The 27,204-nt window shown below is 41.9% G+C and overlaps 1 protein-coding gene across 1 annotated transcript in view; it reads left to right on the plus strand.

The window, feature by feature from the left end:
* MAOB (monoamine oxidase B) overlaps positions 1-26,242 on the plus strand; it is a 121,920-nt gene extending 95,678 nt beyond the window's left edge. The window contains exons 6-15 of the mRNA NM_177944.2: positions 2,692-2,833; positions 4,265-4,414; positions 5,410-5,569; positions 11,615-11,711; positions 12,871-12,924; positions 16,176-16,233; positions 19,562-19,659; positions 23,071-23,182; positions 23,971-24,033; positions 25,217-26,242. Of these exons, the coding sequence (NP_808813.2) occupies positions 2,692-2,833; positions 4,265-4,414; positions 5,410-5,569; positions 11,615-11,711; positions 12,871-12,924; positions 16,176-16,233; positions 19,562-19,659; positions 23,071-23,182; positions 23,971-24,033; positions 25,217-25,369 (1,087 nt within the window). The 3' untranslated portion in view covers positions 25,370-26,242. The remainder of the gene's footprint in view (positions 1-2,691; positions 2,834-4,264; positions 4,415-5,409; positions 5,570-11,614; positions 11,712-12,870; positions 12,925-16,175; positions 16,234-19,561; positions 19,660-23,070; positions 23,183-23,970; positions 24,034-25,216) is intronic.
* Positions 26,243-27,204: the final 962 nt, after the last annotated feature.

The following is a 27,204-nucleotide window of genomic DNA, read 5'->3' on the forward strand; positions in this document are numbered from 1 at the left end:
TATAAAACAACATGCAAACTTTATGTCAAAGTCAAAAGCAGGGTTGGTCCTAATTAAAGATATCCCAGAGTACACATTACTCCTGGTCTGTTAGACGTAACTGAGTTGTTGGAATTGCATGAGATCTTTCACCTTCTGGTGTGGCTACAGGTAGGACATAACCTCTCATCATTTACCTGCCAACCTCAAGCAAAAGTTCATCTATTTTTTGCCTCCTTCATTCTTTGGGCTGCTCTTCCATTAGGTGGTAAAATAACTGAATAGGTAACTGTGACTAATTCTGTACTTGGTACATCACCTAGCATATCCTTTGAGCATTATCAGTTCAGTTCAGTCACTCAGTCGTGTCTGACTCTTTGTGACCCCATGGACTGCAGCACGCCAGTCTTCCCTGTCCATCACCAACTCCCAGAGCTTGCTCAAACTCATGTCCATCGAGTCAGTGACGCCATCCAACCATCTCATCCTCTGTAATCCCCTTCTCCTACTGCCTTCAGTCTTTCCCAGCAGCAGGGTCTTTTAAGTGAGTCAGTTCTTTGCATCAGGTGGCCAAAGTATTGGAGTTTCAGCTTCAACTTCAGTCCTTCCAATGAATATTCAGGACTGATTTCCTTTAGGGTTGACTGGTTTGATCTCCTTGCTTATGTAGACCATTTACAAATAATGTTTAGGGAGTTCCCCCTAGTGGCCGAGTACTTAAGGATTCCAGGCTGTGGCACAGCTTCAATCCCTGGTTGGGAAACTGAGATCCCACAAGTTGTTTTGTTGTTTAGTTGCTCAGTTGTGTCCAACTCTTTGTGACCCCGTGGACTGTAGCCTGCCAGGCTCCTCTGCCCACTAGGCAAGAATGCTGGAGTAGGTTGCCATTTCCTTCCCCACGGGATCTTCCTAACCCAGGGATCAAACCTGGGTCTCCTGTGTCTGCTGCACTGGCAGGTGAATTCTTTACTCCTGAGACATGAGTGAAGCTCTGCAAGTTGTGTGGCATGGCCAAAAAAATAAATAAAATGAAAGTAATGTTGAATTGATATTTCTCATCAACGTGTGTTCATTCAGTCATATAACAAGTAATCTATTCAGTGCTTACTATGTGCCAGACATTATTTTATTAAAGAGGACACTATGATGAGCAAAAAAGTTAAGATTCCCGTCTCACTGATGATATTCTAGTGTGGGAGACAGCAATAAAAAATAATAAACCAATAATTAAGATAAGACAGTGAAAAGAGTTTAAATGATACTGTGGTAAAATGATAGAGAATGCCAGTGTGCTGGGAATATAGAAGCTGGTGCTCACTTTCATGAGCATGTAAGAGTTCATTTGGGGCTTCGCTGGTGGTCCATGGGCCTGGTTGCCCTGTGGCATGTGGGATCCTCCTTGACCAGGGATCGAACCTGTATCCCACATGCCATAGAGCAACTAGGCCCATGTGCCACAGCTACTGAGCCTACACAGCCCTAGAGCCCGTGCTCCACAAGAAGAGAACCGCCACAGTGAGAAAGCTGCACACCGCAACTAGAGAGTAGTCTTCACTCGCTGCAACTAGAGAAGAACCCACACAACGATGGAGATCTAGCACAGCCAAAAGTAACTGCATAATTAACTAACTAAACAAAAATTTTAAAATTTAGTTTAAAATAGATGTATGGCAAAACCAATACAATATTGTAAAGTAATTAGCCTGCAATTAAAATTTTAAAAAAAATTTTAAAAATTAAAAAAAAAACAGTTCATCTTTCTGAGGAGAAATTAGAATAAGGAGAGAAGGTATGGGATAAAATAGAAAACATAGGAATGGGTTAGACCACTTAGGACTTTGAAGGCTGTGGTAAAAGATCTGAATCTTATTCTGGTTTTGAAAGGATGCCACTGAAGAGTTTTAAGCAGGGGGATGATGTGACTTGATTTACACTTTAAAAAGAGCATCACAGAGGCAAAGGCAATAAACAGATTTTGGCTTCAAGAATGGTAAATAGATACTAGGTGAGGACAAATGGAACCTTGTCCAGGAACCAGTCTGGAGGAAATAATTGCAATAACCTTGGCAAGAGAGGTTGCCAAATTGGTAGTGATGAAGATGGAGTGATGTGGTGAGAAACAATAGGATTTCCCAATGGATTGGATGGGAGGGAGAGTGATGGAAAGAGAAATTAAAGTTGATTTCTCTAGTGTTGGCCTTAGCAAGTGGATAAATGGTGATGCCTTTTGCTGAGATGGGGATGACTGGAAGAGTAGCAAGTGTGTGGAGAGCAATCATGTGTGTGTTAGTTGCTCAGTTGTGTCCGACTCTTTGTGACCTCATGGACTGTAGCCCACCAGGCTCCTCTGTCCATGGGATTCTCCAGGCAAGAATACTGGAGTGGGTAGCCATTTCCTTCTCCAGGGGAATCTTCTTGACCGAGGGATTGAACCTGGGTCTCTTGCATTGCAGGCAGATTCTTTACTACCTGAGCCACCAGAGAAGCCTGCTTCTGAGTTAGGTCTTTTGATGAAGGGGAAAATATATCTCTTATTCCCCAAATCTTTGATGTCATGTTTTATAATATTAGATTCTAGTGATTACGAATTTCTACAACTTGCCAAATTGCATTCCACTTAGCCAAGTAAGTTTGCTGTTTGAATAATTTCCAGACAATGAAGAAGATGCTCCCCTGCATTTGCCAATGTTGCTCTTATTTCTTCCTGAGCAGATCTTCAAAGCAGCTTGCTATTCTCTTTGTGAACCTTTGCGTCACTGCAGAGATCCATGAGGTCTCCGCTCTCTGGTTCCTGTGGTATGTGAAGCAGTGTGGGGGCACGACCAGGATCTTCTCAACATCCAATGGAGGGCAGGTACCCATTCATACCCAGACCATTCCAACAGAAAACCACCACTGCCTAATTCAAAGATTGCCATCATCCATCCTTCATTCATGAACAGACAGAGCTGGAAGCACGCTTGTGGCTTTTGGAATTTAAGCATAGCAGCTCAAAGTGACTTTTGAAAGGGGGAGTCCATTGTTAGGTACCAAATGTGACAACCCAGTGGCCAATAGCATTTAAAAATTAGGCTTTTTAATGTACTTTTGCAGTCTTCCATTTGGATATACATCTGATGATTGTTTATAAGTTTGTAAGAGACCAGCTGATGAACTGGGTACTTCTTAGAAAGCTCAACAGAGAAAATCAGAAATATATTTTCAATTAAAAACACATACACCACATGGAATTCATTCATTGCTTATTTCCTGAAGCCCAGCTTTGTATAAGGGGCTGTGCTGGCACTGTAGGAAATGGATTAGAGTTCTTAGATAATCTGCTTGACAGCCATTTTCCTTTTCTTTCCTTACTCTTCCTCCCCTTCCTTCCTCTCATCTCCCTTCTCCTTCTCCCCCTCCGTTCTCTTTCTCCTTCACTTTCTTCTTCTGAGAACTATTTGAAATAGTCTTTTAAAAATTTAGCTGAACTGAACATGTAGGAGGAGGTGGTCAGTTCAACTGTGTGTACAATCATGCAGAACATTTTGAAGCGTTTTCCTGGGCTTGGGACAAGGGGGTGCAGGGAGGTGAAATGACCTCAGTGACCACAGAAACAGCAGGCACCTGACCCAGGGTGAGATAGACAGACTGTAACAGGGAGTAAGCTGGCCTGGGGACAGGTAGGCCAGCAAGGTTCTGAGACTGGGTGACAAGGAAAGGGGAAGCAGGCCTGTGTGGGCTCAAGCAAGTGGTTGGCCCAGCAACCCAATCAAAGGATGCAGGTACGACACAGAGCAGGGGCAGTGGCCAGGCAGGTGGGACTTGGGAGTCAGGCTGAGGATGTCTACCTGAGTTTGGAGCCTACGAGCCCATCAGAACATAGCATGAAATGTGACTGTTAGAAAACCTGTCATTTTGTTGAAAGCGGCTTCCCAGGTGGCACAAGTGGTAAAGAATCTGCCTGCAATGCAGAAGACCCAAGTTGGATCCCTGGGTTGGGAAGATCCCCTGGAGGAGGGAATGGTTTCCCACTCCAGTATTCTTGCCTGGAGAATCGCATGGACAGAGGAGCCTGGCGGGCTACAGGCCATGGGGTCTCAAGGAGTAGGACACGACTGAAGCTACTGAGGACAGAAGCATCCATCATTAGTTAGAAAACAAAGGTGAAAAAAAGCAGCCAGGAGAGCAACATGAAGCTGAATACCTCACACAGTAAAGATGTGTGAGGAAAACTAGCAATTTAGCAATTTGTATCTATTTTTATATTTCCTACTCACTCCTTGGGTCCTTTTTTTTTTCTTTCCAGGAGAGGAAATTTGTGGGTGGATCTGGTCAAGTGAGTGAGCGGATAATGGACCTCCTGGGGGATCGAGTGAAGCTGGAGAGGCCTGTGATCCACATTGACCAGACAGGAGAAAATGTCCTTGTGGAGACCCTAAACCATGAATTGTACGAGGTAACCAAGAGCCTTAAACCAGGTAGAGGAGACCAGAGTACCATAGGTAACCAGAGCACAAATAAAGCCAAGAACATTCCAGACTTCAAAGACAATGCCCTTGCCCAAAGTGAAAAAGCTACCTCTATCTGAAAGAAAGGAAAAGGGAACCATAATATTTGGGGCTAAGTTGGAAGATTTATAAAATATATATTATCAGTCCTCTGTATTGGGCTCCTGCAGAATTAGAAAACCAAACAAAACATTGATTTGATACATATTAAGTGCTTCCTATGTGCCTGGCATTCTTCTAGGAGTTGGAAACATAGCAGTGAACAAAACAGATAAAATTGCCTGCTTTCATGTGACTTACGTTCTAGTGAAGGAGAAAAGCTGTAATCAAATATATAGTTAAAACATAGACAATGCCAGATAGTGATGAGTACTGTGGAAAAAACCAAGCAGGAAAGGGACAGGGGGGTGATGCCAGAGGTGGGGTGGGCCATTGGTCATGCAATTTGAAATAAGGTCATCAAGGAAGGTCTCACTCAGAAGGTGATGTTTGAGGGCAGAACCCAAAGAGATGATAGATTGGGCCAGGTGGCTCTCTGGGGAATAATTTTTCAGATAGACTGAACATCAGTGCAAAGGCTCTGAGGTAGGAGCAAGCCTGGCATAATGAAGTAATAGCAAGGTAGTAAAAATGGTGATATTAAGAGGATTGTGGGGAAGAGTAACAGAAGATGAGATCAGAGATGTGACAGGGGTTCCTCTCATGTATGGCCTTGAAAGTGACTGAGGAACTTGGCTTGGACTCCAAGTGTGATGGGAAGTCATTGGAGGTTTTGAACTATGGAACAATCAGAGCTCATTCTGATTTTAACAGGGCTCTTCTAGTTTCTCTGTTAAGAAGAGACTGAGTAGGGGACAAAGGTAAAATGAGGGAGAAACATTTAAAAAGAGAGAGTAGAAACAACCCACCAACAATGTTTAATCACACCATTTTTTTCCCCCAGGCTAAGTACGTGATTAGCGCTGTTCCTCCTGTTCTGGGCATGAAGATTCACTTCAATCCCCCTCTGCCAATGATGAGAAATCAGCTGATCACTCGTGTGCCTTTGGGTTCAGTCATCAAGAGTATAGTTTATTATAAAGAGCCCTTCTGGAGAAATATGGGTGAGTACTTTTCTTTGGTAGAAGGTCCAAGAAACTTGGTGCAAAGTTACACATTTGTGTATAACTGTTTTTCTTAGCATGCGGGCATAAAACATTCATCCAGGTTCTAAGGTCAGTTCCATTAAGTAAAGTACATTGGCACAAACTCATGGAATTAACTTTCTTTAGAATATGATTAACTCTTTTTATGATTCAATATGGGCTTCCCAGGTGGTGCTAGTGGTAAAGAACCCGCCTGCCAATGTAAGAGACCCTGGTTCAGTCCCTGGGTTGGGAAGATCCCCTGGAGGACGAAATGGCAACCCACTCCAGTATTCTTGCTTGGAGAATCCTCATGGACAGAGGAGTCCGGTGGGCTACAGTCCATGGGGTTTCAAAGAGTCGTACAAGACTGCGGTAACTTAGCACAGCACATCATAATTCAATGTTTACTTAATCCTTTCACAGAATTTTGTGAAAATAGATTATTAACACTTTCTGATACAGTTTTTTTAAAGTGCAAGTTTATAGAGCCATTCACAAAGATGGGGATTCTGAAAATTTCCAGGCAATTTCTCGCTTGTGTCAGGATTCTACTGTGTAAAATACATATTCAATAAGTGTGTTGCCCTGCTGGATAGAATATTACATAGATGCCCACTAAAATACTAGATTCTGCAATGATGGAAATGTTCCAGAGTGGTTTTCTCCAGTACAGCAGCCACTGGTCACTTGTGTTGAGAATTGAATACTTGAAATGTAGCTAATAAGACTGAGGACCTGAATTTTTCAATTTTGTCTCATTTTAATTGCTTTAAAGTCAAATGTAAGAAGCCACACATGGCTACTTCATTTTAATTGCTTTAAATTTAAAAATATTATGCAGCCATTAAAAAGAGAGAAATAATGCCATTTGTAGCAGCGTGGATGGACCTAGAGATTATCACACTGAGTGAAGTAAGCCAGACAAAGACAAATGCCATATGATATGACTTATGTGTGGAATCTAAAAAGAAAAACTACAAATGAACTTATTTACAAAACAGAAACAGACTCACAGACTTAGAGAACAAATTTATGGTTACCTTGTGGGGAAAGGTTGTGGGGAGGGATGGTTAGGAGTTTGGAAATTGACATGTACATACTGCTCTATTTAAAATGGATAACCAACAAGGTCTTAAATGTATAGCACAGGGAACTCGGCTCAATATTCTATAGTAACCTAAACGGGAAAAGAATCTGAAAAAGAGTAGATATGTGTATATATATTAATGTATTAACTGAGTCACTTTGCTATACCCTTGAAAATATCACAACATTGGTTTTTTTAATTGATGAATTAATTTTTTTACTTTACAATATTGTATTTGTTTTGCCATACATTGACATGAATCCGCCATGGGTGTACACGTGTTCCCCATCCTGAATCCCCCTCCCACCTCCCTCCCCATCCCATCCCCCAGGGTCATCCCAGTGCACCAGCCCCGAACACCCTGTCTCATGCATCAAACCTAGACTGGAGATTCGTTTCACATATGATAATATACATGTTTCAATGCCATTCTCCCATATCATCCCACCCTCGCCCTCTCCTTCAGAGTCCAAAAGACTGTTCTATACATCTGTGTTTCTTTTGCTGTCTCGCATACAGGGTTATCATTACCATCTTTCTAAATTCCATATATATGCGTTAGTATACTGTATTGGTGTTTTTCTTTCTGGCTTACTTCACTCTGTATAATAGGCTCCAGTTTCATCCACCTCATTAGAACTGATTCAAATGTATTCTTTTTAATGGCTGAGTAATACTCCAGTATGTACCACAGCTTTCTTATCCATTCATCTGCTGATGGACATCTAGGTTGCTTCCATGTCCTGGCTATTATAAACAGTGCTGCGATGAACATTGGGGTACACATGTCTCTTTCAATTCTGGTTTCCTCGGTGTGTGAAAATATCACAACACTGTTAATCAACTTTACTCCAATATGAAATTTAAAAGCTTAAAAAAAGAAAAAAAAATTCAAATGTACAAAAGCCACACATGCCTACTATATTGAACAGCACAATGCTAGAGTCTTACCACATTTACCCTCATCACAGCTCCTTTTCTTCCAAGAGGAGGCCAGGTAAGAACAGTCAGTACCTGAGACTGAGGGCAAAGGGAAGGGTGGACTGAAATGAGGACCTATATTACAGAAGATGAGAGGAAGCTTGTGCTGCAGGCAAAGGGGGAAAGTTCCATGTTTTTCCCTTAGGACAGTTCTTACTGTATCTACCCCTTTCCACCACATTGCAGCCTCCTAATCCTCCGCCTTTGCAGGACATTCTATTTAGGACTGTTACTGGGTTGGTGCATCACTTGAGCAAGTAATTTATCTTTTCCAAAGAACTGGATAGTGACCCACCATGGAGAACTTGCTGGTGCTAAGCTGCTTCCCTCTGTGACCACAGATATTTCTCCACATCTTGGCATTTAAATCTACTTTATTTCAACAAGTGAATAAACAGTAATTCCCTGTATGGCTCTATCAAGATGTGTCCAGTAGTTATGCTGATAATAGGCATTTCCATTGTTTTTAAGTTTTTGCTATTATATACGATGCTGCAATAAACAGCTTCTTCTGTATCACTCTGAAGATTTGAATAGAAGCATTTCTTTTTTATAAAATCTGTAACTTTTATCATTAATAAGGCTTCAGAACTATGTAAAATCATTTTGTCAATTATCTCTTTGTCCTGTGCTCATTAATTTTTTTCTGCATCTGTTGCAAATATTTTCTTCCAGTGCATCATTTTTAAAAAATGTGTTTAAGATGGTTTCATCCTACTAGGAAATATATCTACATGGGGCTTTTCTGGACCAACCATTCTTTTTCTCTGATCTTTGTCACTGGGTTCCAGATGTGTTTTTTTGTAGCACTCTATATAAAAGGGGCTTCCCCAGTGGCTCAGCAGTAAAGAATCCAATGCAGGTTGGATTCCTGGGTCAGGAAGATCCTCTGGAGGAGGGCATGGAGACCCACTCCAGTATTCGCGCCTGGGAAATCCCGTGGACAGAGGAGCCTGGTGGGTTACAATGCATGGGTGTCACAAAAGAATCAGACACAGCTTAGCGACTAAACAAAAAACCACTGAATATATTATTTCTAAATTATGTCGGAAAAAAAGATATGTTTATTATAAGATATACAAGAGTAGTCAAAACAGTTAAAATTGAAAATAAGAATTTCGAATATCTTTCTCCTCTATCCAGATGTGCAATCTAGGTGGGCATACTCCACTTTAGAGAACACAGATTCTATTTTCTAGTCCTTTAGAAGCACTTGTACTATTGTAACCCATGTGGCTATAATATGTATGTTTGATATTTGGTACAAGAGTCTCTCTTTGGCTTCCCAGGTGGTGCTAGTGGTAAAGAACCTGTCTGTCAATGCAGGAGACCTAAGAGACTTGGGTTTGATCCTTAAGTAAGGAAGATGCCCTAGAGGAGGGCATGGCACCCGCTCCAGTATTCTTGCCTGGAAAATCCCATGGACAGAGGAGCCTGGAGGGCTGCAGTCCATGGGATTGCAAAGTCACACAACACTGAAGCAACTTACTATGCACACACATCCTCTCTTCATTATTTTTCCTATAATTTTGTCCTTGGTAAATATCATTCTTCCAGATGAATGTGATCATCAGCTCAGCATTCCTCCTTCCACACTCCCACACTAAAAAAAGCTTCTCATGTATTATTTGATTCTAAATAGTCCTCTTTGCATGCATGTACTAAGTTATTTCAGTCATGTCCGAATCTGTGTGGCTCTATAGACTACAGCCCTCCAGGCTCCTCTGTCCATGGGACTCTCCAGGCAACAATATTGGAGTGGGTTGCCATGCCCTCCTCCAGGGCATTTTCCTGACCCAGGGTTCGAACCCACATCTCTTACATCTTCTGTGTTGGCAGGCAGGTTTTATTTTATTTTTTAAACCACTAGCGCCACCTGGGAATAGTCCTCTTTATCACGGACCATAGGTACAATATCTTCTCTTTTCTCCCTGAGGATGTTACTTGCCGCTTTGGGAGGTACTTCCTCTCTTTGTCTTTTTTTCCTTAGGGTTCCTTTTTGTTTGTTAGTTTGTTTCTGCTTTTGTCTGCTTCTTTTGTTAAAGGACTTTGTTAAATGTCTAGATGTCTTTGAATGCCTCTTTTTAAGAGTAAGGCTGGACCAAGTTAATCAGAAGTCCCCTGTGCATGGGCAGAACTCCTGAGCTTTCTACCTACAAATGACAGAAATACTACTGTCATCTCATGATTTGTCCTGGCATGAACAGGGCTCTTCTCTCTGCCTCTTGGTCCTTTGCTTCCTCCCAGTGCACCTGGGTGGTACAGAGGCCAAGCAGCGTCTCTGCCCAGGAAGCAGGGCCTCCACCCCAGCCAATTCAGCTGACTATGTGACCAGTGTGCCCTTGCTCTTTTCTCTTATCACATCCTGTCTTCTTTCTTGTCTTCTTATAACATGGTGATTCCTTAGCTATTTCTCTTGTATTCTTAAATCTTCTTAAATTCTCCGACAGACTTTAAACATTTCTTCTCCCTGTAGTTCAGTTTTTCTCAATGTTTTTTCTAGCCCCAGTACACCTGCTACTGCTGCTAAGTCACTTCAGTCATGTCCGACTCTGTGCAACCCCATAGACGGCAGTCCACCAGGCTCCCCTGTCCCTGGGATTCTCCAGGCAAGAACATTGGAGTGGGTTGCCATTTCCTTCTCCAATGCATGAAAGTGAAAAGTGAAAGGGAAGTTGCTCAGTCGTGCCCGACTCTTAGTGACCCCATGAACTGCAGCCTACCAGTCTCCTCCATCCATGGGATTTTCCAGGCAAGAGTACTGGAGTGGGGTGCCATTGCCTTCTCTGCAGTACGCCTGAGGGGCATGCAAGTGCCCCTCAATTCAGTGACCGACTAGGACGTTGATTCTCACAGATGCAAAGTGGGGAGGGTCATGAAGGGAGACAGAGAAGCAAATGCAGGTTCAAAGGTCTAGAGGTGTGCCTGCTCACACACAAGCTGGGGGCATTGCATATCCTCCAAGTTCTTTCTCTAGTCGTTATTCCTCATTTTGAAGCCCTCTCATTGGATTTTCTATACAACCTTTGTTCCAAGGTGTCCCACCATAATTTTGTTCAAACAACCCCAATTTCCTAGTAAATTATGGAGCAGAAAGAGTGGTACACTGTAGTAGGATCTTATTCTAACATTTAAAATTCTGCCCTGACATTTTCACCATTGCTCTGTTGTATTCTCTTGATAAAATTACATATCTTTTTTGTTCAGGAGGGGAATCAGATAAGCACATTTGTCCAGAATGAGTTGAAATTGTTTCCCAAGTTGTTCTGGAGGTGCTGTATGAAATGCTCTCTGCCCTGTCTACAGATAATTAAGAACTAGTTAGAATAAGTACATGTGCTCTATGTCACTTCAGTCATATCTGACTCTTTGCAGCCCTTCGGACTATAACCTCTCAGGCTCCTCTGTCCATGAGATTCTCCAGGCAGGAATATTGGAGTGGGTTGCCATACCCTCCTCCAGGGGATCTTCCTGACCCAGGGATCGAACCCACATCTCTTATGTCTCCTACATTGACAGACAGGTTCTTTATCTCTAGCGCCATCTAAGTGGCCCCTCATAAAATGTGAATGTTCAGTGCCTTCTATTTTACAGGAATAGACTAGCATGTCTTTGATACATCTTTGGTTTTATGTGATTTTTTGTGAAAAAAGAAATGGGGACACATGTGGTAACAGTAAGGGAAAATAAGATTTCGTTTAATGGTGGCCTGGATTAATTCATGATATCACATTGCTTCTTTGCAGAGAGGAACTTAGCATTTGAGTTTTTCACCAAATGTTGGCTCCTTCACTTTCCAAACATCAGTTTGATTTGCCTTCATATATTTAGAGTATAAGTTCTTATTTTCATCTTTTGGGCTTCTCAAATTGAAAACTGTATGCTTCATTGTAACTGCTATAGGTAATTTGATAGGGTGATGAATGTCTTTTTCCATTTTGTTTTTCTCCAAGATTACTGTGGAAGCATGATTATTGAAGGAGAGGAAGCTCCAGTTGCCTATGCATTGGATGATACTAAACCTGATGGCAGCTATCCTGCCATAATAGGGTAAGGCATGCTTGTGGTGGTGTGATGATCTTCCATATTGACAATATGTTCCTATACTATCAATAATTGTGTCCCAAACTTTGTTCAATAATTTTTTACCCAATGTCACTTTTCTCCAAATCCAGCAGTAAGAAAGATCTTATTGATTTTTTACAAATAATGTCTTCTGGTAATTCCCTGATAGTCCACTGGCTAGGACTCCACACTTTCATTACAGGGGACACAGGTTCGATCCCTGCTCAGGTCCTACAAGCCACATGGCAAGGCCAAAAAATAATTTTAAATAATATCTTACAATGGGTAACAATTTAGAAAGGAATTAAAATATCAGTAACATTTTAAAATGTGTTATACTAGTTTTCTTCTTCATGTTTGGCACTGGGTGTTGATATATTATGGTAAGCTATCTTTTGTGAAAGCATGATATGAAGATTTGACTTACGGTGTTCCACTAACAAGGCTTCTTGTGGAGGCTACATGAGCATCGATGGTACTTATGTGGGATGCTGAGATTTCCCATAAGAGAGAAGCCAAGGCCAGCCCAGTCCTCAGTTTGGTAGGGAAGAGCAACGTAGATATGGTTGTCATGGGGATGGAGAGGTGGTGATTACCTGGAGCAGCCAAAACTGAGAAGGATCTTAGGATATGTATGAGTTTATTTCAGAGAGAGCCAAAAGTCAAAAGAGGGAGATCAAAGCCAGTTGGTTAGTTGACAATCATAGGGCTGGAAATGGAGGCAGATTCTAGAAGGCTGGGCAATTGGGAGAAGCATATTGAAAACAGAACCAAAGAACAAGAACTGGATGGAACTGTAAAATCTCAGGCACATCTTAAATAGGCATTTGAGATCCAGAGTGTATTCCTATTGACCACCAGCCATATATGGGGAGATAGCTTAGTCATGGTATACCCCTAGGCAAAAATTATGACCAGTGATCTGTTTTTAGTCCCTTGAATTCCTAAAACTAGAAGGTATCTTTTAATGTCAGGAGTGTAACACGTAAATAGTAAAACATGGAACATAAAATAAGATAGTGTGTTGTTTGTTTCTTCTGGCTTACTTTTAACTTGTACACTAGGCATATGTGTAGCTATAGAAATGAGGCCAAGACGATAGCACCCATTGATTTCCCCCCATTTTCTTATTTGTTTGTTTTAGATTTATCCTTGCCCACAAAGCCAGAAAGCTGGCTCGTCTTACCAAGGAGGAAAGGTAAGGAAAAAAGTATCTGTTCTTTCTCCCTCCCTCTCTGCCTCCCTCCCTTCCTTCCTTTCCCCCTCTCTCCTTTCCTGCACCACCCCATACCCCTCTCCTTTTTTCCTCTGTTTCTTCTTTCTACCTACTTTCAACTTCACTTTAACTTTTTAACTTAAAGACTGCTTAATGTGTATTCCTAATATGACATGTCTGTTAAGTTTCATCATGAGGGTCTTGTAGAGAGGCACAAGGCTGATAATTGAAGAACCAAGTATTCAAAATAATATTTGTTGAGTTTATCATACATAAGATACCATGCAAGGAGCTATGGAGAATACAAAAATGGATATAGCCCAGGAGCTGAAAACTTACTGGGGGAGGAGATAACCAGGTAAATAAACGACCCCTTGCAGGGCACTCTGCCATACATCCTGCATGAATGACGCATAACAATGAAAAAGTATAGGTACAGACGGACTAGGTTCCTTGGAGGTGGCAATTTCTTTCAGCAATTGGTATTCACCACTACCAACTATTTATTCCCATACCACCCCTGATAACATGGTGTGCTTCTAGCATGGTGTGCGTGCTTAGTCATGTCTGACTCTGCAAGTCCAAAGACTGTAGCCTGCCAGGCTCTTCTGTCCATGGGATTTCCCAGGCAAGAATACTGGAGCAGGTTGCTGTTTCCTTCTCCAGGGCACATTCCCAACCCGGGGATCAGAGCCATGTCTCCTGTGTCTCCTGCTTTGGCAGGCAGATTCTTTACCACTGCGCCACCTTGGGAGCCTCCCTGATAACATATTTACCAACTAAGAGCCCCTGGAGGGCTTCCCAGGTGGCACTAGTGGTAAAGAACCCACCTGCCAATGCAGGAGATGCAGGAGACATGGGTTTGATCTCTGGGTCGGGAAGGTCCCCTGGAGAAGGAAATGGCAACCTACCTCAGTATTCTTGCCTGGGAAATACTATGGACAGAAGAGCCTGGTGGGCTACAGTCCATGGGGTCACAAAGAGTTGGACATGATGAGCATGCACGCACAAGAGCCCCTGGATACATTATGGCACACCCTCTCCTGCCTCCATTCTTAGCTCGCTGCTTTATGACTATTGCCACCACTGTGCTTGGCCAGGGCTATGGAGGGCTGATTGGACCACTTACCTAAAAAATGTCCCCACTAGAATATTAAGATCCAAGGAGGGATGGATTGGGAGTTTGGAATTAGATGCAAACTCTTATACATAGAATGGATAGACAACAAGGTCCTGCTGTATAGCACAGGGAACTATACTCAATATCTGGTGATAAACCATAATGGAAAAGAATAGGAAAAAAAATGTACAAAAATTACATACAATAAAACATATTATAAACCAATAAGAAAGTAGTATTATCTGTAAATATTAATATTACAGTATTAAGTAAAATAAAATGTTGCAAAACAGTAAAAAGAAAAAAATCCATGAAAGTAGGAAGTTTTGTCTGGTTGGTTCACTGCTGAATCTCCAGTGCCTGGAACAGATCTTTTCCCAATATGTCTTTTGATCATATTTATGGCTTATTCATTTTATACTATAATAAATATTTAGCTTTTTATGAAGTTAGGTTGATCTGTTTTTAAAATCATTGCTTCTGAATGGTCTATCATGCATAGAAAAGACTTTCCCATTTCATTTCAAGATTGTTTTAAAGTACTCATTTTCAGTGCTTTTCTGTTTTCGTCTATTCTGTGTAAATCTTTGATCCTTCTGAAATATATTTTGGTGTAAGAAGTCACATAGGAGTCCAGTTTTGCTTCTTTCAGGGTAGCCATTTGTCCCAGTGCCATTTTATCAAATAATCTATCTTTTCTTCATGAGTTTAAAATGCCCACCTTTATGATTCTAAATTCCCTTATGTATTTGGTTCTATTTAATTTTCTTTGTTCTGTCTGACTATTCCTCTGCTTCTGCCAAATTAGTCCGTTTATGTAAAAAGAAATTAGAAAGAAAAAGTGAAAGAAAGAGAGATGGCAGGGTAGAAGGGAGGGAGGAAGGATGGAAGGAAGGAGGGATGGAAGAGAGGGAAGAAGGGAGGAGAAATTAGGAATTTTCTTTTTAAATTTATTTTATTGAAACATAGCTAATTTACAATGTTATGTTAATTTCTTCTGCACAGCAAACTGATTCAATTATACATATACTAGGCATCTTCATATATTTTTATTTGTAGAAAGAGTTCCTGTATTTAAAATAATAATAATGATAATAATACTAATACTTTTGAAAGTCATTGGCCTAACTTTATATCACCTGTAAGATCCCGTTTAACAATGCTATTCTCTAAAAATCAGAATGGAAATAAGTCTAATGTTGTACCTAAATTAACTAATTATAACTTTTGGCTTGTATCCGATTCCCCCATAAGACTAAATCTCTTAAGAGCTATCATTTATCAAGCATTATTACATATGTACCAGTTGTTGTGGAGATAGTGAGGGACAGGGCAGCCTGGAGTGCTGCATGCAGTCCATGAGGTCAAAAAGAGGCGGACACGACTGAGCAACTGAACAACAACCACCAGTTATTCACCTGGAAACTTTATATGCTTTCTACCCATGGTTCTCAAACTTAATCACCTAGAAGGTTTGTGAAAACACAGATGTGCCACTGCTGTTTCTGAATTGGCAGGTCTGGGATGAGATCTGAGAGTCTGCATTTCTGACAAGCTTCCAAATGATGCAGTTGCTACTGGTCCTGGGGCCACACTGTTTTACTGTGATTAGTGAAAAAATCAGGCAAGTTTGTGAACAAAACTAAAGGTCGAAGAGCTTAAGTAACCTGCTTAAGACTTCACAGCATGGAGGAGACAGAAGCAGAATTCAAAGTTGTTCTTTCTCCACTTTGCTCATTTCCTCTTAGTGGGATGAGGAGAGAAGGAGGGTAGCAGGAATCCTATCCTGGTCCTCCCAGAATCTCCAGTGCTTAGGAAATTGACAACAGGTACACAAGGTTTCCTTCGATGAATGAGTAAATTGCCCTGTGCCCCTGGTGATGCAGGCAATGCATCCCTTTCTTTTCATTATAACTTTTTGTGACCTCGTAGATTTCAGATACTGGAACTAAAATAAAGTGCCTTGTTTTGAAAAGTTAAAATCAAATGTCAAGTGGAAGCAAAAGTTCAGAGGCTCAGAATCTTTTTGAATGATGAGAATCATAGGTACCTCTTCCACTTTTGCTTCCTTCTTCATTTTCATTTATTTATTTTTTCTCCCATCTTCCCATAGGTTGAAGAAACTCTGTGACCTCTATGCAAAGGTTCTGGGCTCACAAGAAGCTTTGCACGTAAGGCTTCCCAACCCTTCCCTATGGGAGAGACATCTTGCTTTTCTTTTTCTCTTTTTCTTTCTTTTTTTTTTTTTCAACTTTGGCAGCACTATGCAGCATGTGGGATCTTAGTTCCCTGACCAGGGATTGCATCTGTGCACCCTGCAGTGGAAGCTGGGAATCTTAACCACTAGACCACCAGGGAAGTCCTGAGAGATCTTTCTTTGTTGTCTTGGGCCTAGCAGTGATGGGCTCATGCAAGTCAGGTTCTAGAGCTCATGTTTTTCTTGCTCTATTCTTGGAGGGCTGTGCACAACAGGGCTGGTCAACTTATGAGTTGTCCCAGAAGGGATGGACCCTGGCTAGTGGCAGCTTGAAAAGTGAAAGTGAGGTCACTCAGTCGTGTCTGACTCTTTGCAGCCCCATGGACTGTAGCCTACTAGGCTACTCTATCCATGGGATTTTCCAGGCAAGAGTACTGGAGTGAGTTGCCATTTTCTTCTCCAAGTGGCAGCTTAAGGACCCTGCAAACTAATGTGTTTTATGTGATGCTACCCTTGTCCCTGAGTTTAGAGCTCTTCCCGGAGCAGGGAAGCAATGCTGAATGGCTCAAGGTGAGCCTTAGCTGAGCTTCCTAGACATCTTTGCAGGTAGTTCTCCTCCCTTCCGCGTGGCTAAAGGTGGGATGATATGGGAGGCAGGGAAGTAGGGGCTTTTGGTGATAATCAAAGGACCTAATATGCCCATAACCAGTAACCATAACCACCACCCCCATCAATATTTAAAACAATGAGCTGACGTTTCCTTCCATTCACCAGACTGCTGGGTTTTAATGTTTTGACACGGATTACATCACCTTTTGAAAGCTATTATTAAATCCAGTTATCCATGAAGCATTTGAAGACAATGGAAAACAATGTACAAATGAGCGGTTAAAGCATAAGGAAAATCTAATGAAGGGGCTAAGAATATTTAACTTGTTAAGCCTCTTAAATCCAAATCTCTGCACCACACATCATGACCTACTTGAACAGCTCCGTGGCTTCATCTTATCCCTTGAACATTTATTTTGCTCAACTTTGCAATGGCTGATTTCCTCCTAGTCAAAAGTTGTTGTGGTTTTTGAATTCGTCATTTATGTTCATCCTTTTAAAGCAAGAGTTACTTGTTATAGGTGAAACACATGCTCTTGAAGCTTCAAAGAATTTGTCCACAACAAATGAACAAGAATGACAAATTGATTGGTTTGGAGAGAAACATAATAATAATGAAGAATGGGTTTTGTTTCATTTTTCACTGTCATACACCATTTAACAAGATTAAATATAAGCATAGCCTCTGGACACAAGGATACTATGAGTGAGGTAGCAAAATCCAAACTCTATGCATGTTAAAAATTAATCCTGTCACATCTGCTGAAATTGGCTGGTCTTTCTATTTAAAAATTACAGTTCAAGATATTTCTCCCTGGTAGATACTCAAGCTTTATTGAAGTTACGTTCTGAGACACCCTCAGGCTGAGGCAGTGCAAAGCTGAGGTTCCTCCAACCACCTGTGAGATGGTTGTTTGGGGAACCCCAGTGGGAGGGAAAAGCAGTTCTCAAAATCCCAAAAAGCTGATCATTTTTAACAGGGGAACAGTCTCTTTTTCATAGAAAAATATGTAAAATTAATTTCTGATGATAAAAATGAGTTGTTTGCTCTTGGCATAGAGAGTGGCAGTTGCTTTGGCATTTGTCCTGGGATCAGGGAAAGGTGAAACATGAAGTCCAAGCTTTCTTCTGATTGGCTGACTGGATATAGGCAGAGAAGCATGCTTATAAGGTGGTTATCACACTCAGATGCAGAGAGGGAAGAGGGCTGGGCCAGAGGCATCAGAGCCACTTATACCTAGCAGAAAGGGCTTGTGCCCTTTTGTTCATTGTTACAAATAGCTATCCAAAGTCCCATGTGTGACTACAATTGTTTTAAATGAAACATCTTTTCCAAATCTCTTTTTACAATTAACATTTTTCTCTTAAGACTTGCCATGCTGATTTTATTAACAACTTTTCAAAATAATGCTTAATGATAACACTTATGTTTACTTTTTTTTAGTACAACTTGAAGTTCACAAAACCTCAGCTAATGTTTTGCCTGTTCATGGCAAAAACATATTTTTCAGGCTGATCGTTGCCTGTATGTATTGCCATCAATGGGCTTCAGCTGGTAAAGAATCTGCCTGCAATGCAAGAGACCCCAGTTCGATTCCTGGGTCAGGAAGTTCCCATGGAGAAGGGATAGGCTACCCACTCCAGTATTCTTGGGCTTCCCTTGTGGCTCAGCTGGTAAAGAATCTGCCTGCAATTCAGGAGACCTGTGTTTGATCCCTGGGTTGGAAAGATCACCTGGAAGAGGGCATGGCAACCTACTCCAGTATTCTTGCCTGGAGAATCCCCATGGACAAAGGAATCTGGCGTACTACAGTCCATAGGGTCTCAAAGAGTCAGACATAACTGAGTGACTAAGCACAGCACAGCACTCCACGTTTCCATCAACACAATTGCCTACATCCCATGAAAACATTAAGTCGTCTGTCCTGGCTTCTCTTAACAAAGTTGACTTGCACCAAAAATGTGAATCTGGTCATTCTTTTTACTTAACAGGAAGTCTTTCTACTTTTTTTCCCTCCTCCTTACTCTAGTAAGCATAAATCCTTTTTCAAACTTGTCCTGAAACTATTAGGCACTAAAGCTTCTTAACACCTAAGACCACTTTAAACATGAGCTAGACAATTGCAATTTATGAACGGTACCTGGGACATGAATGAAGCAAGTGTGAAAACTAAGTCAGAATTTCTTAGAAGTTTATAACCAAGGACATTTACATGTCCAAAGTCATATCTCTAAAAACATCATAACAATAAAGCTTTATTTTAGACATAGGGCTTTCCTGATAGCTCAGTTGATAAAGAATTTGCCTGCAGTGCAGAAGACCCCCCCTTTGATTCCTGAGTCAGGAAGATCCACTGGAGAAGGGATGGGCTGCCCACTCCAGTATTCTTGGGCTTCCATTGTGGTACAGCTGGTAAAGAATCTGCCTGCAATGCAGGAGACCTGGATTCGATCCCTGGGTTGGGAAGATCCCCTGGAGAAGGGAAAGGTTACCCACTCCAGTATTCTGGCCTGGAGAATTCCATGGACTGTATAGTCCATGGGGTCGCAAAGAGTTGGACACAACTGAGTGACTTTCGCTTTAGATATATGTTGGTTCTCCAGTATGAAGCCTACCGTGATGTGTTTGATTTATTCTGGATGAGATCACTTCCTTTGATTCTTCTCTGAGTTTTTGTCACTCTGCCTTGCAGCCAGTGCACTATGAAGAGAAGAACTGGTGTGAGGAGCAGTACTCCGGAGGCTGCTACACTTCCTACTTCCCTCCTGGGATCATGACTCAATATGGAAGGTAGAGTAAAAGTGGGCTCAGTTCTAACTGAAATTCCCTGAATCTGAATCCATAACTCTAAGAAGGTTCATGTAGCTCTTCTCCCTTGTTTCTTATAAATGCTGGGGGAAAATAATCCCCAAATCTCTGGGTTCCTTTGTATCTTGTGAATCTCACTACTGAAGTCATTGCAATGCCACATCATGGTGGCACTTTGGACTCTGAATTCCTCTGAAGGAGCAATCCCAATCAATAGAACCAAAGAAGACTGCAGCCTAAGATTAGGAATTAGATAGGGGGTTCATGTATATTGTCAGAAGAACTGTCTTTATAGCAAGTGTAGGGCTCAGTGAAACTTCCTCAAATGGTACCACATAAGTGCCAACATGGGTACAGCATTATAAAAACAACTTGAGTTCTAGGCTGGGGATAAAGGGACTTGGATTCCACTCCTGATTCTACCAATAACCAACTTTTCCATCCTGGACAGGCCACTTGTCTCTGAACCTTGTTTTCCTTATCAGGTGTATGAGAAAACACAAGGTAGCATACAGTAGACAAGAATCAGTATATTAATGAGAGCATACTTTCTTTAAACATCTTTATTGGGATATAATTCACATACCATTACTTTGCCAACAAAGGTCTGTCTAGTCAAAGCTATGGTTTTTCCAGTGGTCATGTATGGATGTGAGAGTTGAACTATAAAGAAAGCTGAGCACAGAAGAATTGACGCTTTTGAACTGTGCTGTTGGAGAAGACTCTTGAGAGTCCCTTGGACTGCAAGGAGATCCAACCAGTCCATGCTAAAGGAGATCAGTCCTGGGTGCTCATTGGAAGGACTGATGTTGAAGCTGAAACTCCAATACTTTGGCCACATGATGGGAAGAACTGATTCACTGGAAAAGACCCTGATGCTGGGAAAGATTGAAGGCAGGAGGAGAAGGGGATGACAGAGGATGAGACGGGTGGATGGCATCACTGACTCGATGAACATGAGTTTGAGTAAGCTCCAGGAGTTGGTGATGGACAGGTAGGCCTGGCATGCTGCAGTCCATGGGGTTGCAAAGAGTTGGACACAACTGAGCGACTGAACTGAATTCACATACAATAAAATTCACCCATTCAAAATTCATAATTCAATGGCTTTAGCATTTTATAGTGTTGTGCAGGCAAGTATGAATCATTAGTGTTTAGTTTATTGTAGTTAACAAGGTGTGAATTAATAATACAGCAGTAACTATTGACCGTTAGAGTAATACTAAACCAAGAGATCATTTGGTACCAAGAGCTCAATCTGAACAGAATAGGAAATGTAGAGTGATGAGTAAAAGCCTGAGTATGCAACAGGAAAAAAAAGAAAGGGTGTGAGTAAATGTAAATGGCTAAGCAATCTGTTCGTGAAAACCAGTCAAAGAAGGATTAAAACCTGCTTGTGAGAAGATACGTAGTGGCTTTGGTTAGCACTGTCCCATCCTCCTGAAGATGGCAAAATATCATCTACGAGATCATTCTGTGGTAAAAGGGCACCACCTGATTAGTTACTGGGTCAATAAACTAATTTTTGTATATGCTGATTGTAGACTATGTCAGTAATAATTGTTTCATTCATCACTTATTACCTGTGTGCCAACTATTTGCCAAGCATTCTGCTAAAAACTTCAGTATAGGCAGACCTTGAAGATATTGAGGGTTCAGTTCCAGACCACTACAATAAAGTGAGTCACACAATTTTTGTTTTTTGGTTTCCTAGTGCATTGTTTCCTTGTTAGTACAGTGATGAGTATCCCTACCTGTCAGGTGGGAGACTGGGGTTACATTACCCGAAGCAGAGGTGAGCTCTTTTGAAGCTTCCCAGGTGGCACTGTGGTAAAGAGTCTGCCTGCAATGCAGGAGACTCTGGTTCGATCCCTGGGTTGGGAAGATCCCCTGGAGGAGGGCCTGGAAACCCACTCCAGTATTCTTGCCTGGAAAACCCTTCTTGAATACCCTTAGGCTCTGCAACCCGTGCTGGCTATGGATAATTCCAGATGATGCTGTGTATTGTTATCAGGATTCTAGTCTTTTATAATATCTTCTAGTGTCCTCCTGGGTTTTTTTTTCTTGATGGCTGCAATAAGGGTAGGTGAAAGAAAACCCACCAATTCAAGCCAACTCGTTTTGTTTTCTCTGAAAGGTCCAGTGGTGTACAGTGTTGTCTAAGAGTGAGGGTATTAGCTCTGGACATCCACATCCATTATCTGGAATATAATGGAAACATGGAATAGGATGAATAATGCCATATTGATGGTGCCCTCCTTATGGTATTTTTGTCAGGGTAACAGCAAACAGTCCCTCTTAGAAACCAAGTGCTGTGACCTTCTGTCCTATTATGTAGCATATGGGCTTCTTGTTGTTACTGTTGCTTAGTCACTTAGTTATATCCGACTCTTTGCAACCCCATGGACTATAGCCTACATAGCTCCTCTGTCCATGGGGATTCTCCAGACAAGAATACTGGAGTGGGTTGCCATTTTCTCCTCTAGGGGATCTTCCTGATCCAGGGATCAAACCTGCATCTCTTACATTTCCTGCATTGCAGGGGGATTCTTTACCACTAAGCCACCAGGAAGCCCACGGCAATTTTCTTTAGTGGAGGCAATAGCCAAACAGTGCTGACATCAGAAGACTACCTTTCAGCAGCTGGAAGTAAGTCCTTCATTCTTGAAGGAAGGTCTAGGTGGACCTAATGTCCACCATAGTTCCTGTACCTCCATATTCTCATCTGCAAAATGAGGATAATGATAGTATTGACTTCATAGGGTTGTGGTAAAGATTAATGCACTTAGAGGAGCGCTTGGTGCCCCCCAAAATGTTAACTGCTTATCATTTAATGCAATAAAACTCTTCACACTGATAAAGTGCTCAGTGAATGGTTATTGTGGAGCCATAGTGATATGCACAGATTTGTTGAATGTTACTGGTAAGAAAGGTTTTAAAAATCAGTGGATCATGCCCCTTAAGGGATGGGGAAGCTGGAGCTCAGTGAGAGGACACTTTGCCAAATTCACTGGTGGAATGACCAGGTGGGAAACTGGGGTACGAGTCTCCTTGTTCAAACCTGGTGAATCATAAAAGGAGCTTATCCATGACCGGGCACATATAGTTTCTCACTTCATGTACTCAAAGCAAATGCTTCTTTTACCTCAGCTGATGGCAGCCCCTTTACCTGTAAGCTCTTGGTGCAGGAAGGAATTTTGGATTTTATTCCACTTTTGTCTGTGACAAAGATCATGCAAGAACTGAAGGAAACTATGAACCTCATTCCAAAATTGCCATTGGACCTCCTGACATTTAAAATCTGAGGAAAGTGACCAGCCATGGTCTTTGTAGGAAGGCTCTCTTCTGGCTCTCTGAGACTGACCACTTTTATCTCTTTGCTTTCTTTTCAAGGGTTCTACGCCAGCCAGTGGGCAGGATTTACTTTGCAGGCACAGAGACTGCCACACACTGGAGTGGCTACATGGAGGGGGCTGTGGAGGCTGGCGAGAGAGCGGCCCGAGAGGTGGGGCCTGAGGTCATGCGCTGTGGAGAAGGAAGTAACTCAGGGTCCTGACAAGCAGGTTAAAGATGTCTGAGATCCTGGAGGCCAACTGCCCATTAACCCCCATCTGAAAAACCACAAAACACCCTTTTAACAGTAGTCTTGGGTGAAATGAACACCTTAACCCCAAAGTAATGAGTCCAAGGTAAAAAGACTCCATGGGGCAAAATATCACCATGGCTATACTTGAGAGAGAACCTCGGTCTAATATTATGAAACCAAACATGTTTACCCTAGGACTCAGAATTCATTTATGTATTTTCTGACAGTTCCTCTGGTCTCATCCCTATTAAGGCATGTTTGCAGCTACTAAGATTTATTGTGAGTCTAATGATTGTGCTTAGTCTCTTAGTCGTGTCTGACTCGGTGCGACCCTATGGACTATAGCCTACCAGGCTCCTCTGTCCTTGGAATTCTCCAGGCAAGAATACTGGAGTGGGTTGCCATGCCCTCCTCCAGGGCATCTTCCCAACCCAGGGATCGAACCTGAGTCTCCTGTGTTGCAGGCAGATTCCTTACCACTGAGCCACCAGGGAACCCCAAGATGCCACAGATGAAAGATCTTTTGGACATTTTTTGAAGGTTCAGTGGACTACACTGGCTTTTACCCTGGAGTGTATAATGGATATCCCAAAAGACATTGTTAGTCTGTATTTAAAGAGCAGATTAGGAGATTAAGAGAAAGATTAGTAGATTGGGAGAAAGACAGTGTTGTTTTTGTTATTCACCAACATGCTCTTTCTTTTCAGATCCTGCATGCCATGGGCAAGATCCCAGAGGATGAAATCTGGCTGCCTGAACCAGAGTCTGTGGTAGGTTCTATTTTATTTCATGAATTAATTTCTTTCCTTTGAGAACAGTTATTTGCAAATAGAACACACTTGTATATATTCACAGACCCTCCCCTTAGTGATTCAGCCCATGGATGTTTAAAGGGATGTCATGGGTTAGGGCAGAGGTGAGGGATTTAGAAGACCTTTGATAAATTTGTAGTTGCCACATGCCTTGCAAATTATTAGGAAAAAGTATTTTTTTGGTCTGGTGAGATTACTCAGAGAGTTCTAGGCTTATTAAGAACTCAATAAAGGTCTCTTGAATAAATCTCTAACCTGGTGATAGGGTGGAGGAAATGAAGGGAAGATAAGTCAGTATACTCTGTTCAGAGGGCAAATAAGTGGAATGAAACAGAGCAGATTTAAATTAAAAATGCATTTTCAATATGCCTATCATTTTGTAATAAGACCCCAGGAGATTTTCCTGACTGGAAGGAAGGATACGTAGAGGGATAGAGTGAAATGCATAAAGTTACTCGTCTATCAGGTAGAAGGTCAAAGGCAATAGCCTGGCCACCCTGAAGTCTTTCTCTTAGTGCTTCTGTCAGAGATGGGATTGAGGACTGAGTGGACCATAGATCAATTCACTCAACACATATTTATTGTGCAACCTGCCACTGGCACAATACTTATTGTGCCATCAGCCACTGGGATAATGGTACAACCGCACTTTCAGAGCTCAGCACGTGGTGGGGAGAAGAGATGACAACCAAAAAGCCCCATGTGCGATAAAGATGACATGCTGAGAATGTAAAAAGAGAGTCAACTTAGCTTGGGGGCACTGGAAAGGCTCCTGGAGGAAGTGAGGGGGAAACTGAGGCTTGAAGTTAGTGGTCAGAGTTAGCTAATTCAAGGGCCCCGTGGTTGAAGAGCATCACTGACTCAAAGGACATGAACTTGGGCAGACTCTGGGAGTTGATGAAGGACAGGGAGGCCTGGCATGCTGCAGTCCATGGGGTCGCAGAGAGTCGGGCATGACCAAGCAACTGAACAACAACAACCGGTGGGGAATGGAGATGAATGTTCTGAGCGAAGGGAGTGTGATGTTTCATGGCCTGGAGGTTGGCAAATGTGAGTCACATTCAGAGAACTGGGGGAATACAGACTTCTTGGAGCAAGGTGCACAAGCCCTGTACTGACACCAAGTATTCTCTGACCCCAGGATGTCCCTGCGAAGCCCATCACCACCACCTTCTTGCAAAGGCATTTGCCCTCCGTGCCAGGCCTGCTGAAGCTGATTGGATTGACCACCATCTTTTCAGCAACTGCTCTCGGCTACCTGGCCCACAAGAGGGGGCTCCTGGTGCGAATCTAAAGAGAGGGCATCTGTAACCACACCCTGGTGTGTGGGTTTGGGGGAAGGCATTGTAATAAAGTTCCACAAAGATGCAAAGAATGTAGAGTGAGGCGGCGAACATGATGATCAGTCAGACTTTCTGACCACAGGATACACAGTCTCTTTCTCCATTTTGACACCTGTGTATTGTCTAGTACCTAGCTTAGCACTGTCTCACCCACTTCCAAGTTCACTGGCTCCAGAATCTTTACAGTAGTTAAATTGGCTTGTGAAAGGTCCTTGCTATCCTACTATACATTGCCCAGGCACACACACACACACACACACACACACCCCCCCACACACACACACTACTTTTTTCTGACCTCTATGGCTTTGTGCTTGTCCTTCCTCTTTCCTGTAATGTCCACAACCTTCCAGGTTCTCTGCATTTGTCCTTAGAATCCCATATTGTTACAGCTGGAAGAACTTAGACACCATCCAACCCTTACTTTCTATTTTAGAGTTGAGCAAACTGAAGCGGAGAGAGGAGGAACTTAATGGCTCAGTGTCCACAATAAGCCACTGATATTTTGGTGACTAGGACACAGGTCCATTGCTTTATCCCATCTCTCAGGATGGATTGCCCAATCACCCTTCTCTACTCCCTGCCAAGGTCGCTGTGTTCCCTTGGGTAGGTTTACTCTGTACTAAGCTGTTTTGTGCTGCTCAGATGCTACTACTCAGTATATATCCTTAAGTCTTACCGTCTTGCGCAGTGTGCCTTCAGCTCATTTTACTTTTTTTTCATGGTAAGAGTTCTTGTCTTTTCTTCCTTTTGTATCCTCCACTGAATCTGGATACAAAGGTTGGTGCACATTTGGGTAATTCAAATAAAGTTGATTGACCAGATGTCTGTTGTCTTTTCTTTCTGGGTAATGACTTTCAGGGTTTTGATAGATCAAATCAAGATTCAGTATTAGGCATATAATTGAGGCTTAAAAGCATTTAGTCAAAATTTCCTTGAAGCTCAGATGATGCATGCATTTTGATTGTGTGATCCATCATGGGTGGCGTCTATGTGAGCACTTGGCAAGTGATTTATAATAATATGATAAGGATGCTAAAAGACAAAGCTCCTTGTTTCTGCCCCCCAAAAGTCTGTCAAAATAATTGACATATTAATAAGCAAGATGCTTTAACAATTAAGATAATTGTAATATTTCAGTTGACCTTTCATATGCCTGTTAGTGCAAAGCTTTTTACTAGGTACACTCATTAATTTAAAACCACAGTTCCACAGTCCATTAAATCCTATTTGAACTACTTTTTTTCAACTCCCAAGGTCAGCTTTTATCAGGATATATGTTAAATCCATAAATGACAATTCTCACATGCTCCTTTAGAAAATGAATGTTATTATTCTTAGCATAAATGACATTTAAGAAATCTCCCAGGATTAATCAATAATAATATAGTTTCTGATTTTGCAGTGACATTTACACTTGTGAATTTGTAGGAACTTTAGAGACTAAATGAGGAGATGAAAAAACCAACTAAGACTTATGAAGTGATTTCCCTAGCAGTCTCATGGTTGGGACTCCGAGTTTCTACTGCAAGAGGCACGGTTTGGATCCCTGGTCAGGGTACTAAGGTTCCCACATGCTGTGTGGCATGGCCAAAATAAAAACACTTCTGCAATAATTTTGGTTTTTCCATCTGTCTAGAAATATAATGTATTTGGCTTAGGAGTGTCTACTTGAGCATGTTGCCCTTTAAAACAGCCCCACCCACCCTGAGAGTTGTCATACTACTCAACTCCAGCGTATCCATTAAGTGAAAAATGTTTGTGCTCACCAGGCTCCTCTGTCCAT

Source organism: Bos taurus, chromosome X (genome assembly GCF_002263795.3).
Source record: "Bos taurus isolate L1 Dominette 01449 registration number 42190680 breed Hereford chromosome X, ARS-UCD2.0, whole genome shotgun sequence".
NCBI lineage: Eukaryota > Metazoa > Chordata > Mammalia > Artiodactyla > Bovidae > Bos > Bos taurus.